At 37.8% G+C, this 14,143-nt stretch overlaps 1 protein-coding gene across 1 annotated transcript in view; it reads left to right on the forward strand.

The window, feature by feature from the left end:
• The window catches only part of PLEKHH2 (pleckstrin homology domain containing, family H (with MyTH4 domain) member 2), a 128,342-nt gene that overhangs the window by 44,935 nt on the left and 69,264 nt on the right, over positions 1–14,143 (forward strand). Inside the window, exons 3-8 of the mRNA XM_006839406.1 lie at positions 1,334–1,483; positions 4,658–4,741; positions 5,339–5,420; positions 6,103–6,288; positions 8,499–9,460; positions 12,280–12,355. Of these exons, the coding sequence (XP_006839469.1) occupies positions 1,334–1,483; positions 4,658–4,741; positions 5,339–5,420; positions 6,103–6,288; positions 8,499–9,460; positions 12,280–12,355 (1,540 nt within the window). The remainder of the gene's footprint in view (positions 1–1,333; positions 1,484–4,657; positions 4,742–5,338; positions 5,421–6,102; positions 6,289–8,498; positions 9,461–12,279; positions 12,356–14,143) is intronic.

The following is a 14,143-nucleotide window of genomic DNA, read 5'->3' on the forward strand; positions in this document are numbered from 1 at the left end:
GTTCCTGGACATTTGCTGATATGGTCATCTGTTTCTGTTATTTGGGCATATTCAGGTGTTTTCTATGGAGTAGGAGGTACCACTTGTTTGCAGGTCCCTGGCATGGGTGACTGGTCATTTAAGCACACACCTTCAGTTTACAGGTACCTGGCATGGGTGACTGGTCATTTAAACACACACCTTCAGTTTACAGGTCTCTGGTGCTGGGTGGAGATGCAGGTGCTACCAGTCCATGAGCTTCTGGTGCAGTTGGATGGGTCATCAGAGCCATCATTGCTGTTCTTTGGGTACCTCCGGCAACACTGACTGGCCAGTGCCTCTGATCCATGGGTCCCTGGGTTGTGTGACTGAACAAAGGGGTGGTCACAGATGGTCCACAGACCCCAACTTACAGTGGGGTGGGGCAGTGGTTGGTGCCACCAAACCACAACTGTGTTTGTAAGAGGAAAGTGTGAGGGTGTTGGGGGCTTTTGGCCTCCAGCATGGAGGACTGATAGGGGTACGATGGTGAGATGAATGTACTTAACTTCTACAGGGCAGGGAACTCTGTCTTGCGCTGACTGTGGGTGTAGAGTTACTCTTGTTTGCCTGCAATAGGTGATGGGAGCTTTGGCTAGGAATGGTGTTGGTTTTGTCTCAATATGGCTGTGCCGCTGTACCTGCTTAACTGGTAGGGAACTGGCGATCTGTAATTCTTCCTGTCCACTGTTTTTGTACAGTGTCTCCTCCAAAGTTATCATCTATCTCCGATTCACTTGTTTCATGGGTCTTTGATGTAAGAGGGACATTATGAGGTGTCTGACTGTACTGCCATCTTGGTCTATGTTCTGAATCTTAAGGTAATTTAAATCTTAAGCCTTAAGATATTTAGTGAATATTTATTAAATGAACAAATCAATGAATCCTCATTGAACATACTGTCCTACCTATATGTTGGTTTTCATCTCCTATCTGTATTTTGACTCTGACTTTTTTTATGATTCTTTCATTTAAGCCTTTGAAGTTCTTTTGTTTTCCTTTCCCTTTTCATTGTGTGTGTATGTTTCTTTTTTATCTCCTAAGCCCTCCCACCCCATTCACATGCTTTTTCTCCAGAAGCAGTGCTTTATTATGACAGGCCATCTGATCTCAGTCTTAGCTTACCACTCACTTTACTACTTTTATCCCTACTTTGTTTAAAATATGAGTAGATAGATGAACACTATTGACTTTCTTTGTTTCTCTACTTGTATAAAACACTTTGCATATACTCATTCCTCTTGTAAACATGTTGTTGTTAAGTGCTGTCGAGTCAGTATATATACAATTTTAATATTTTCTCTTTTGAATTTAGGTACAAGTTATGGAAGAGAAATTAAAAGCAGCAAATATTCAAACCAGTGAATCAGAGACCAGATTGTATAAAAAGTGCCAAGATCTGGAGACCCTAGTACAGGAAAAAGATGACATCATTCAAAACTTGGAGCTGCAACTTGAAGAGCAGGTTAGGAAGAATTTGATCATCAAAGGATTCTAAATGTGTGTACCTTTATGCATAAATGCAAAAATTAAAAAGACAAAGTTTACATTTCTAAATTTTGGTGAGATTCTTCTTATTTAATCAGTCGCTAGAATTGCATTTATTGGTGAAGAGTACAAGTAAAATGGCATTAACTTTTCATATTAAGTCTGCACTGATACCAAGGCAAGATCTAACACTTTTTGCTTGTGACTGTGCTCCATAATATTTAAACTATAAAGCTTGAATGCAGGTTTCAAGTTAAAAACATTTGATTATCAGCAGGCATTTATGTTCATAAAATCTTTTAAATAAATCTTTGCTTTATTGTTAGGATATTGAAGATGTTTCCTAGAACATTATATAAGGGGGCTTCAAAAAGTTCGTGGGAAAATCCATTATCTTTAGTTAAATTTTTCCACAAACTTTTTATAGCTTCCCCAACCCATTTTAAATGTATGTTTGACAATAATCTTGCTTAGAAAACAAGTGTGCTGTTTTAAAATCACTTCACTGAGATCAAGCATAGAATTTATTTTTAAATTACATTAGGACAAAAATTATATTAGGATTATTTACTTAAATTGTCACTTAGCTTCATTTAAGTATAACCAAAAGGAAGAAATGAGGAGGTCCAAGAGCTGAACAGAAAATTTCAAAGATCTGCTCAAGAAGATAAAGCCAAATATTACAACAAAATGTGCAAAGATCTGGAATCAGAAAACCAAAAAGGAAGAACATGCTCCACATTTCTCAAGCTGGGGAAACTGAAGAAAAAGTTCAAGCCTCAACTTTCATTACTGAAAGATTCTCTGGGCAAATTATTGAATGATGCAGAAAGCATCAAGAGAAGATGGAAGGAATACACAGAGTCACTGTACCAAAAGGAACTGATTTAATGTTCAGCCATTTCAAGAGGTAGCTTATGATCAAGAGCCAATGATACTGAAGGAGGAAGTCCGAGGTGCATTGAAGGAATTGGCAAAGAACAAGGCACCAGGAATTGATGGAATAAAAACTGAAATCTTTCAAGAAAGTGAGGTGGCACAGGAGACACTCACTCATATCTGCCAAGAAATTTAGAATACAACTCTCTGGCCTACTGATTGGAAGAGATCCATATTTGTGCCCATTCCAAAGAGAAGTGACCCAACAGAATGTGGAAATCATCAGACAATCTCTTTGATATCCCATGCAAGCAAAATTTTACTAAAGGTAATACAGAAATGGCTGCAAGCATGTATTGACAGAGAACTTCCCCAGGGTCAAGCCAGATTCAGAAAAGGCCATTGAATGAGGGATATCATTGCTGATATGCAGTGGGTCTTGGCTGAAAGCAGAGAATATCAGAAAGATGTTTACCTGTGCTTTACTGACTACATAAAGGCTTTTGATTGTGTGGATCATGACAAGCTATGGACAACATTGCGAAGTATGAGTATTCCGGAATGCTCATGGGGAATCTGTACCTGGACCAAGAGGCAGTTGTTTGAACAGAGCATGGGAACACTGAATGTTTTAAAATTAAGAAAGGTGTGGGACAAGGTTGTATTCCTTCACCATAGTTATTCAACCTGTATGCTGAACAAAGAATCCAAGAAGCTGGGTTGTAGGAAGAAAAATGTGGCAACAGGATTGGAGGAAGACTCATTAACAACCTGCAATATGCAGATGATACAACCTTGCTTGCTGAAAGTGACTTAAAACATTTACTGATAAAGATCAAAGAACACAGCCTTCAGAATGGATTACATCTTAATGTAAAGAAAACAAAACTCCTCACCACTGGACCAATAAACAACATTCTCATTAAAGGAGAAAAGATTGACATTGTCAAGGACTTTATTCTTCTTGGATCAACTATTAACACTCACGGAAGCAGCAGTCAAGAAATCAAGCAATGTATTGCATTAGGCAAATCTGCTGCACAAGAACTTTAAAGTGTCAAAGAGCAAAGATGTCAGCTTGAGGACAAAGGTGCGCCTGATCCAAGCCATGGTATTTTCAATAACCTCATATGCATGCAAAAGCTGGACAGTGATTAAGGAAGACCGTAGAAGAATTGATGCTTTTGAGTTATGGTGTTGGAGGAGAATATTGAAAGTACCATGGGCTGCCAAAAGAACCAATAGATCCGTTTTGGAAGAAGTGCAGGCAGAGTGCTTCTTGGAGGCCAGGATGGCCAAACTTCGTCTCTCATACTTTGGAAATATTGTCAGGAGTTACCAGTCGCTAGAGAAGGATATCATGTTTGGTATGGTGGAAGGTCACATAAAAAGACGAAGACCCCCAACAAGATGGACTGGCCAAATGGCAGCATCGATGGACTCAAGTATGGCAATAGTAGTGAGGTTGGCCCAGGATTGTGTAGTGTTTTGTTCTGCTGTGCATAGGGTCGCTATGGGTTGGTACCGACTCAATGGCACCTAACAACAACAACTATCATATTTTGTTAAATATGTTAAATATCATTTTAGTGATTTATTTTTTCATTTTTTCAGTATCATGATTTCCTTTTCACCACCCTAACCTCTACACACTGAATTTATGATAGTCACATTTTCAGTAGTTTTGTGACCACAGCCAGATATTGTGTCATTGTTAGTTGCCATTAAGTTAATTCCAATTCATGGCAGCCCCATGTGTACAGCTAGATCTGCCCCATTTTGTTGTTGTTAAGTGCCATTGAGTCATTTTCGACTCATAGCAACCCTGAATAGGGTTTCTGAGGAGTGGCTGGTGAATTTGAACCACCAACCTTGTGGTTAAACCTGACCTGGCATTCCAGTGTATTATCCTGCAGCACCACACCAGAACTGCCCCATAGGGCAACTTAAAAAGCCAAGCCCATAGACCATTTCCAGAAAGAGTTTATTTTGTTGATAAATTCAGTATTTGAACTTGGAGAGAAAGCCTTTCTGGTTTCTTATTATATCTACTGGGGTTTTTTTGTTGTTATTTTTCATTTCTTAATCCCATTTGGTAATTTGAAGGTGGATGTATTAACTTGGAAACAGATTTTAAATGGATTTTCTTTCTTTTTTTTAACTAATGATTATGATGTGTCTAGACCAGGAATTTTGTATATGAACTTCGTATTTGAACTTCACTAAAGTTTGTATTTGAACTTCACTAAACTAACTGTTAATGTTATTTCAGAAACAAATAAGAATACAGGAAGCTAAAATAATAGAAGAGAAAGCAGCTAAGATCAAAGAATGGGTAACAGTTAAGTTAAATGAGGTACTTACTGCTATATTCTGGTTTTCCTGTACTTATTTCTTCTTTTGAATAGTAAATAAGTTATTAGAATCTGTGATCTTTCTGAGCGAAACCAAATTTTGATCAGTTGATGGTGCTGCTATCTTCTGGATAGGTAGCTTTTACTTTAATATTTAATGTATTCCTAAAATTAAAAATAATAATAGACTCATGATAATCAATGTCAATAGTCTTGTTCTAATTAATTAATTTAAAGTAACTATAGAGCATGTATATATCTCGTATGGTAAATGTGTTTGGTATATGAGAAGTATGCATTATTGACTTTAATGGCAGATTAAATGCTGAAATAGTTTCGGTTTAAAATAATTTTACAGTGGAAAAAATGATATGAAAGCATTTAAAACTCTTAGCTTTGGAAAAACGTAAATATTGAAATCATCATTCTCAAGCTTGATAGCCTGTACTGCTAAATTTATCTGATATTTACACATCATTTCCTTTTTATCTTGCTTAAGGATACAGTAACTATGTTTAGCATTGTCTAAGTAGAATAATTTATGAGCACATTTTAGAAGTGTTATTTGTGTATAAAAGGTTACCATTATGTTCTTTTAGCTGGAATTAGAGAATCAGAATCTTCGTTTGATCAACCAAAACCAAACTGAAGAGATAAGAACAATACAGTCAAAGCTACAAGGTATAAACACTTTGACTATGGTAGCTTAGTTGGATATATTTTGTTATATAGAATTGTACTTTTTTTAGTAGTGTTTCGTGGGTAAAATTATAAATATCATACAAGAAATTCATTGTCATAATAAAAGAGAATTTCTAAACAAACCCAAACTCTTACATCCAAGTGAATTTTGGATCTGTAAGTGGAAAGCACAAAGAGACAGGACTTATGATATACAATGCCACTAAAGTGGAGGGACCAACTGAGAGGGACCTCCCCTGTACTCCAGCTCTAGGTCAGTCCAGGAGAGTGTTTTCACCTGTGGAATCGTTGAGACAAGGAAGACAGAGGAAAGCTATAGTTAGTAGAAGGCCAAGGAGAGTAGCTAGATTGTTGGCTTATCAATCTGGAGGGGCAAGGTCAAGTTGCAAGTGGAAGACAGACAGCAAAGATATATATAGCAAGGGACATCAGGAAATTGGAGGAAAGAACAAGGTAGGAAACTGAGTGGAATGGTTAATAACGTTGAGCATCTTTTCATGTATTGTTTTGTTCTTTTTCTAAGTTGTTTTAGTTATATGAGGCCCTTTTATGTCTATATAAATTTTCGAAGCAGCTCACTGATTTCTACAAAAAAGCTTAACGCTTGGTGGGGTTTTTATTAGGCTTGCATTGAATCTTGTTTTGATTCATGATCTTGCAGAAGTTCAAGGAAAGAAGTCATCCACTGCCTCCACACCAAAGCTTTTGGAAGGTCAGCGCCTAAGCAGTTTGACCTTTGGATGCTTTTCATCCCGAGCAAGGAGTCCTCCTCAGGTAGTAAAATCTGAGGAAGTGAGCAAGATAACATCTAAAGAAACTTTGTTCACTGAAGGAAAAGACATAGAAGGTACTTATTAACTACAGGAATTTACTTTAGAATTATTATTATTTTAACTTTTGATTGTGAATTGAGTGAAGGTTTACAGAGCAGATCAGTTTTCCCAACAAATCATGCACTTCGTTTCATCTCAAGGACTGCAGTCCCCTCGGTGTAACATCACTCATTCCTCTTCCTCCCTGCGATTCTTGCTTCCTCTTACTTTGGAATGATTTTAAAGAAAAATTAATTTGCTAGGATATATGTATAACTTAGTTTTCCTTTTTTTTTTTTTTCCTGACACCTTGATGTTTTAAATGAGAATACTTCTAAAGAGGTATACATCATTTAAGTTTGCGTATCTAGTTATTTTGTGTTTTTTTGGGTGTTGTTGCCAAGAGGTATAGGAAAAACTGATTTTTTTTCTCTTTTGCTTATTCTTGTGGTAACCCAAAACCAAACCCACTGCCATCAAGTTGATTCTGACTCATAGCATCCCCATGTAAGGTTTCAAGACTGTTAATCCTTATGGGAGCAGAAAGCCTCATCTGTCCCTGCTGAGTAACTGGTGGGTTTGAACCTCCAACCTTGTAGTTAGCTGCTCAACGCCTCAACCGACAGCACTACCATGGCGACTTAAGTTAATATTAGACATGGAATTAAATTCAACACAGCAAACATTTTCTAAAAAATGAACCAGGGAAATTTTACTGCCTTTCCAACTTTGTAAATGTAATTGTTATGGCTTTTCTATTATTCTTTCAAGAAGGAAGTATTTTCCTAGATGTTTAAATTCTAGACATGTATGTAGATTTATACTTTCTTTTTGTCTTAAAATCCCTCTAAATTATATTATATACAGGTGCTAGCTTTGCTATATCTGGTTGTATCTCTTTTATATGACTTTTCCTAAATGTTTAGAGAGGTTTGTGTTTGTAATTCCATCTTCTTTACTTTCAGTTCCAGTTTCCTTCCCCCAAAAGAGAAAAATTATGTCCCTAAAAGGGTTATGAAATTCTAAAATGTTTCCAGGAGATGACCCTTTTGCTATCTGCTTCCATGCCATAAATTGCCTTTTTTCTCCTTCCTTTTTGAGAAGCCATTTTCTAACAATCAGCCTATCATGTGTCATCTTCAGTTACGACTGCCTTTATTGAGGCCCTTGCGCACTTTCAAAAGTAACAAAACTGCCTGGGAAAGAGCATTTTAGAATTTTATTTGTTCAGACTTTATTTCCTTAACTACTAAGACAATATCTTTATTTGTATCGTTTCACAGTTGTTTTTTTCAATTCTTCAGTAGAAAAGTTTTAGCTCACTTTTTGTTAACCCAAGAGTTTGTATTTATTGTTTATGCTGTAAACAAGGATAAATCCTATCTAATGAGAAACCCTGGTAGTGTAGTGGTTGTGAACTGGGCTGTGGATCCCAAGGTCAGCAGTTTGACTCTACCAGAGGGGCTTTGAATGAAAGATGAAACTTTCTGCTCCCTTACACTTTAAAGGAGTCCTTGTGTGGCACTGTGGGTTAATGCACTAGACTGCAAAGCCATTTGAACTGCAAGGTCAGTGACTCAAGCTCACCAGCTGTTCTTCAGAAACCCTATACAGGGTCTCTATTGGGTCAGAATCGACTCCATGGCACTTAACAACAACAATGACATTATAAAAGAATGTTATTCTTACCATAAAAACATTTTCTCTAGTAAAGAATAAACCAAAAATAGAGGAAGTACAAAGGTTTTTTCTGTTTACATTTTCTTCGTGATTTGAGAATTGGGGAGAAAGTTTGTTTTTTTAACGGTAGCATTGAATTTATTGTATTTTAATTAATTTATAATTTTAAATTTTAGTTGAAAGGAGGTTGTTAGTTTTTTGTTTCTAAAATAGAAATACCAGTGGTTTGGTTTTGGTTTCGGTGGTTGCTTTTCTTTGTCCTGCTCAACACTTTTTGATTTTTTTATTTTTCTTCTGAGGTTGTTGTCAGTTGTTTTTTTTTCCAAAATGCTTCTTTATAACAAGTACTTTACTTTTGATACTAATCTCTTGAGTGTTAGGGCTCCATGTTTTATGTAAACTTGTATTTTTCAAAGGTATGTTTTAAGATGATATAAAACCACAGGATAATATCAACTAACTTTATTCATATGAAATTGCCAGTTTCTAAAATGTAATAATGTAAGCCTAAATTTACAATCTGTATTGTTAAAGACAACTTGCTAATTGATGTATGCTTTTCTAGAAATGGAAATTCCAGAAAAGTCTGTGGATAATCAAGTTCAAGAAAACAACAGAAGTCAGAGAGCATTGCATCAAACCCCTTGTGGCTCAGAACAAAATCCGAAAGCAAGAGCAAGCTTTGCCACAGATGATGGCATGTCGCCAAATTCCGGGGCTCCAGTCAGTGACTGGAGTTCTGATGAGGAAGAGGGGAGCAAAGGAAGGTCCAAGTCTCGGTGCACATCCACCCTTTCCAGTCACACATCAGAGGAAGGGGTCCAGTGTAACAGGATGGGGAGCGAGACCTATCTGACAGCATCTGATGACAGCAGTTCTATATTTGAAGAAGAGACTTTTGGCATAAAGATAACAGAGCACAAGAAGCTGTATTCTTGGCAGCAGGAAGCACAGTGGAAAGCTCAAAATAATCCCCTCAGAAAGGGGAATTCTGATTCAAGTAAAAAGGAGCAAGACAGTTCCTCAGATGAACTGAACAAGAGATTTAAGTCTCAGAGATTGGATTATTCCTCTTCATCGAGTGAGGCCAACACCCCAAGCCCTATTTTAACCCCAGCTTTAACTCTAAAGCATCCTAACTTATTACCTGGAAAAGGTCCACAGTTAATGCCTTCATCAAACCTGCCAGCCCCAAAGTTAAGGATTCCTAATGTTTTCAGTATAAGTGTAGCTCTAGCCAGAAGGCATCTAAGCCAGCCACAGTTAAGTTCGGATAGGATGTTCGGTACAAACAGAAATGCTATAAGCATGATACGACCACTGAGACCTCAGGAAACAGACCTTGATCTTGTTGACGGCGACAGTACAGAAGCTTTAGAGACTATGGACACTGGCTGTGATGATGGAGTATTTTCCTATGACTCCCGCGAATCCCCATGTTCAGACGACCAGGAACCCTGTGACCTGGCAAAGAAGGCCGTGTGCAGCAAGCCTCCAACTCCTCCCCTGCACCGCTTTCCCTCCTGGGTGATTATGTTGCTTTGCGACGCACATACATAGTAGTTTTTGTTGTTGTTGTTGTTTTTTAACATTCATTTTATTTTACTTCTTTTATTTTATTTTTCATTCTATTAGGTTTTATTTTACTTCTTTTCCTATTCCTTTTCAAATCCAGCTTTGTTCTGATAGTTCCCAGCTTTCAGAATATGATTTCCAAATCTATGGTTGCTGGGGGAACCTGGAGGTTCAGTACGTAGCATTCCCTACTGAGATCTGAATCAATTGAGAAATAAGACAAGGGATAAGACAGGGGAATTAAAGCAATACTTTTATTACTGATAATATGGGTTTCAGAGAAATGGTGGGCAAATGGGCTTCCCAGTACTGAACCTCAGAATTAGCTGGATTTAGTCACTCAGTCCAAGACAGTGCTGGACCACCCCAGTCCTCTTGGAGTGAGGGTATGCCTCTCTAAAACTTATTACCTGGAGACTGCCAACCACTTCTAAATAGAAAGGAGAAAGGGAGGGTCTGGACTTTGCATGCCTGGTTCTTCCTTTCAAGTTCACTAGTCACATGAAGCCACTCCTTGGGGAGGAGAAAATGAGTGGAAGGAGAGGGATCAGGAGTGTTCCATTACGCAGGTCCCTCCACATGGAAGGAAGTACTGTATTTATGTGTGGAGGGGATGGAGGGCAAAGGGCTTCCTCCTTAAGAGATACTTTTGGGAGCATTTGGACTAGGAAACTTAACTCTTATTGGTCATCAATAAGAGTTTTTGAACTTGTTTAACTTTTAAATAGAAATTTAACTTTACTCTTCATGAGCCTTAATAATCCATTTCTTTAATGAGAAGCATCTTTTTGTGTATCTAGAGTATGTTGACTCTTCCTTCATTGAAACACTGACCATTAGTAGAATTGTGTGATTCCTGAGAATATCTTCAAGACTGTATTTAAAAAAAAAATGATCCTATATTTGAAATGATCTGTTTGGTAGATTTAAATTTTCCTTCACACGTTAGCATAATTTAATTTTTGGCTTTCAGAGAAACATCTGGGTTGAAAGATTTTTTTAAAATCATATTCTGCTTTTAGTTTAGCGACTGATACAATTTTTAGCCCTTAAATTAGGTTAGCCATATTTTCCTGGTATAAGTCCAGACCTGGAGATATATCTGCTCTTAATTTGCTTTCCTGGGTACATTTCGTTTCAGTGTCCATGTGAAATAGTGCAGTTTATCACTTAATCTGGATGGCACAAAAAAGTAGACATTATTGGCATGCAAATCTCTGCAGTACTAATTGTATTACTGCTTGCATAGTGAGGAGTTGACATCCTGCCTCTTTTATTTTGTTGAGATTTTTCAGAGTTCAAGCTTTCAAATTCATTTTATTTGGCAAGCCGTGTTGCCACTTTCTTGCTGTTCTCTCCCCTCTATTTAAGTTATTCAGGCTGAAAAAGTAGCATTGCTTTTCAAAAGTCTTCTAGAAGTGTAAGGTTTTATTTCTGCATTTGTTAAACATTTTAAGGTTTCAAGGAAAAAAGGTATGTTCTAGTTACCTCAATATGATTTAGTCCATCCTAATTGAACTGGAATATCGTTCAAAACACCATAGTCAGTCACTCTAGTGCTGGAACATGTCTGATGGTTCAGTAGCTCCTGTAGTAGTTAGTTAGGCATAGAAACAGTTGACACCCATCGCCCATGTTCCAATATTTCAACTTGTCCTCCCACAGCCACAATGACTCTCTGCTTCTGTTACTACTCTATCTCACTCATAGCTCCTGCTTACTGTCTTTCTCTTTTGCCCACTCTGCTGTTTGTCTCTCTTGTGTTTTCCTCAATCACACTCCCAAAGAGATTGCATCTGACTCATCCAGTCATTTATTCTTCAGTCTAGTGTATCCCTGATAGAGATCCCTTGGCAGCTACTTGAGGGGCTCTGACTAGCCTGAAGGGGAATGTATTAGCTTGCCCACTGGGCCCTTGTTTAGTCAACTGTGCCCAGCATAGATACCTTGCAAAATTCAGGGCATGGTGATCTGTACATTTGGAGCTACAAAGGGTCTCTTTACTCAAAGGAAGCTTTTCCAGTACCTATCAGACCTCACTCAGAAATCTCTCAAAGAAAAAGAGAAAGCAAAATAACAACCTACTTTGGAAATAAGATAATATTGTAAATTCCCTTGTACTTTTCAGATTCATTGATTGTGTGACCTCAGGAATTGTTTTATTTTTCTTTTGGAATGAAATGTTCATTGAAATGAAACTCAAAACCCACTACCGTCAAGTTGGTTCTGACTCATAGCACCCCTATAGGACAGCATAGAATGGCTCCATTGGGTTTTCAAGGTTGTCACTCTTTATAGATGTCTCACCTTTCTCCCATGGAGCAGCTGGTGGGCTAAAACTGACGACCTATGGTTAGCAGCAGAGTGCTTTGCCACCACACCACAAGGGCTCCTTTATTCAAATAAGAAGGTGATACATGATTTCTGACTTCAAGTTTATTTTCCTTAACCATGTTTCAGATTGGTAGAACATTAAAGGCAGTGTTTATGTGTCATCAGTGATTGTGAATAGGGCTCATCTTTTTTCTCATCTCTTGAAAAGGATTTGAAATACTGAACAAAAATTGGGGACAATGATAAATAATAGAATGAATAATGGATGAGAAAATTCTGTAGTGCTGTTCACAGTTACTATTAGAGTTAGCATTGGTGACAGTTGTATAATAATGCTGTAGCTCAGTGAATATGAAATGAAGGACAAATGGAAAGGTTTGTGTATTGAAAGTAATCATTTCTTTGTGCTAAAGATGGTGTTCAAACCTTTCTTCTAGGAAAGCAGAATTTATGCTGTAGCCAAATCAGGTATGCGAATGTCTGAGGCCTTCAATATGGAGAATGCTAATAAAAGTAAGTGATTATTTGTATAGAAGATTGCTGATTTATATTTTTAAATTGAAATTCATCTTACTTGGTATTGTTGTTGTTGTTAAGTGCCGTCAAGTCGATTCCGACCCATAGCAACCCTGTATAGGGTTTCCAAATAGCAGCTGGTGAGCTTGAACCACCGACCTTGCAGTTCAAACGACTTTGCAGTCTGATGTATTAGCCCACAGCGCCACAGCAGGAGGGGCACATATATGTATGACTCTTATGTAAAGAATACAGACTAGAGCAAAGAAATTGTAGGGTTTCTGCTGTTTAAGAAAAACATTGGTCTGCTGCCAATAATGAACATTGTGGTTGTTTTGGGAAAGTGCTGACGAGTTGGTTCCAATTCATATTGGCCCTGTATAGGGTTTCCTAGGAGTGGTTGGTGAGTTGACAGTCTAGTGCTGACCCTACAGTGCCACACCAGAAGTCCTTCTCTTAGACCCCTGGGTTATATACGTAGAAGCAGATTTACTGAATCATAAGGCAAATCTACCTCTTGCTTTTTGAAGAACTTCCAGATTCTTTTGCAATTTGCTGTGTCATTTTATATTATCTTAGAAGTAGCTGATCTATTCATTTTCAGCTGTCTTCTGTTCTTACCATTCCAGAAATTATATTCTAACCTTTTAACATTAGGCTTACCTGATAAAAGAATGAAGAAATCTTTATACCATATTAGTAAGACAGCTATGAATAATCAGACTATGTTTATATAAATTATTATTCACTGGGATCAGCTCATGTGTAAATAGGTGTTTATACTCAGTTCTGTCTAGATTGAACTAAGTATGGATGGAGATGCTAAATAAATAAAAACTGTGGCCCTTGCTCTCAAAAGCTTACAGTCTAGTTGGGGAGATTAGCATGCATGAACTGTGTAAGACAGTATATACCAAGTTAAAATGTGTAGTTACTAGAGTTATAGTTCATACATCCATAGGTTTATTCCAAATAAAACCTGTTTAAATATGTCTCAGCAGTCAGTGGATTGCTTCAAGTTCTCTCAGTAATACACTTGTCTTAGACTCCTTTGTTGTTGTTAAATGTTGTTGAGTTGGTTTCGACTCATCACGACCCTGTATAGTATTTCTGAGGAGCGGTTGGTGGGTTTGAACCACCAACCTTGAGGTTGGCAGTTCACTTATTATCCTACAGTGACACACCAGGCCCTTAGTCTCCTTGTTGTTGTTGTTAAATGCCGTCAAGTCAATTCTGACTCATAACAACTTTGTATAGGGTTTCCAAGGAGCAGCTGGTGGGTTTGAACTGCTAACTTTGTTATTTGAAATCCAGTGCTTATCCTATAGTGCCAAACCAGGAGTCTTCCAGGAGTCTCCTTAGGGGGCATTAAAAAAAAAACAAAATAGGTCCAATCAAAACAGTGGATTCCAAGAGAATCTACCAGTTTAATTTCAAGGCAGAGAGGTCAGTTCAGAAGGTTATGACTGTTTTTTTGGAATTTCAAAGGGATAAAGTTGATTGGTTTTCTCAAAAGCCACAGGAGACTCAGGGAGACTTGTTGTTGTTGTTGTTAGGTGCCATCGAGTTGGTACCGACCCATAGTGACCTTATGCACAGCAGAATGAAACACTGACTGATCCTGGGCCAACATCACCACTGTTGCCACGCTTGAGTCCATTGATGCTGCCAATTGGCCAATCCATTTTGTTTGGGGTCTTCCTCTTTTTCTCTGACCCTCCACCTTACCAAACCTGATATCCTTCTCCAGCAACTGGTCCCTCCTGACAATATGTCCAAAGTATG

The sequence above is a fragment of the Chrysochloris asiatica genome, unplaced genomic scaffold, assembly GCF_000296735.1.
Source record: "Chrysochloris asiatica unplaced genomic scaffold, ChrAsi1.0 scaffold00024, whole genome shotgun sequence".
NCBI classification, from domain to species: Eukaryota; Metazoa; Chordata; class Mammalia; order Afrosoricida; family Chrysochloridae; genus Chrysochloris; species Chrysochloris asiatica.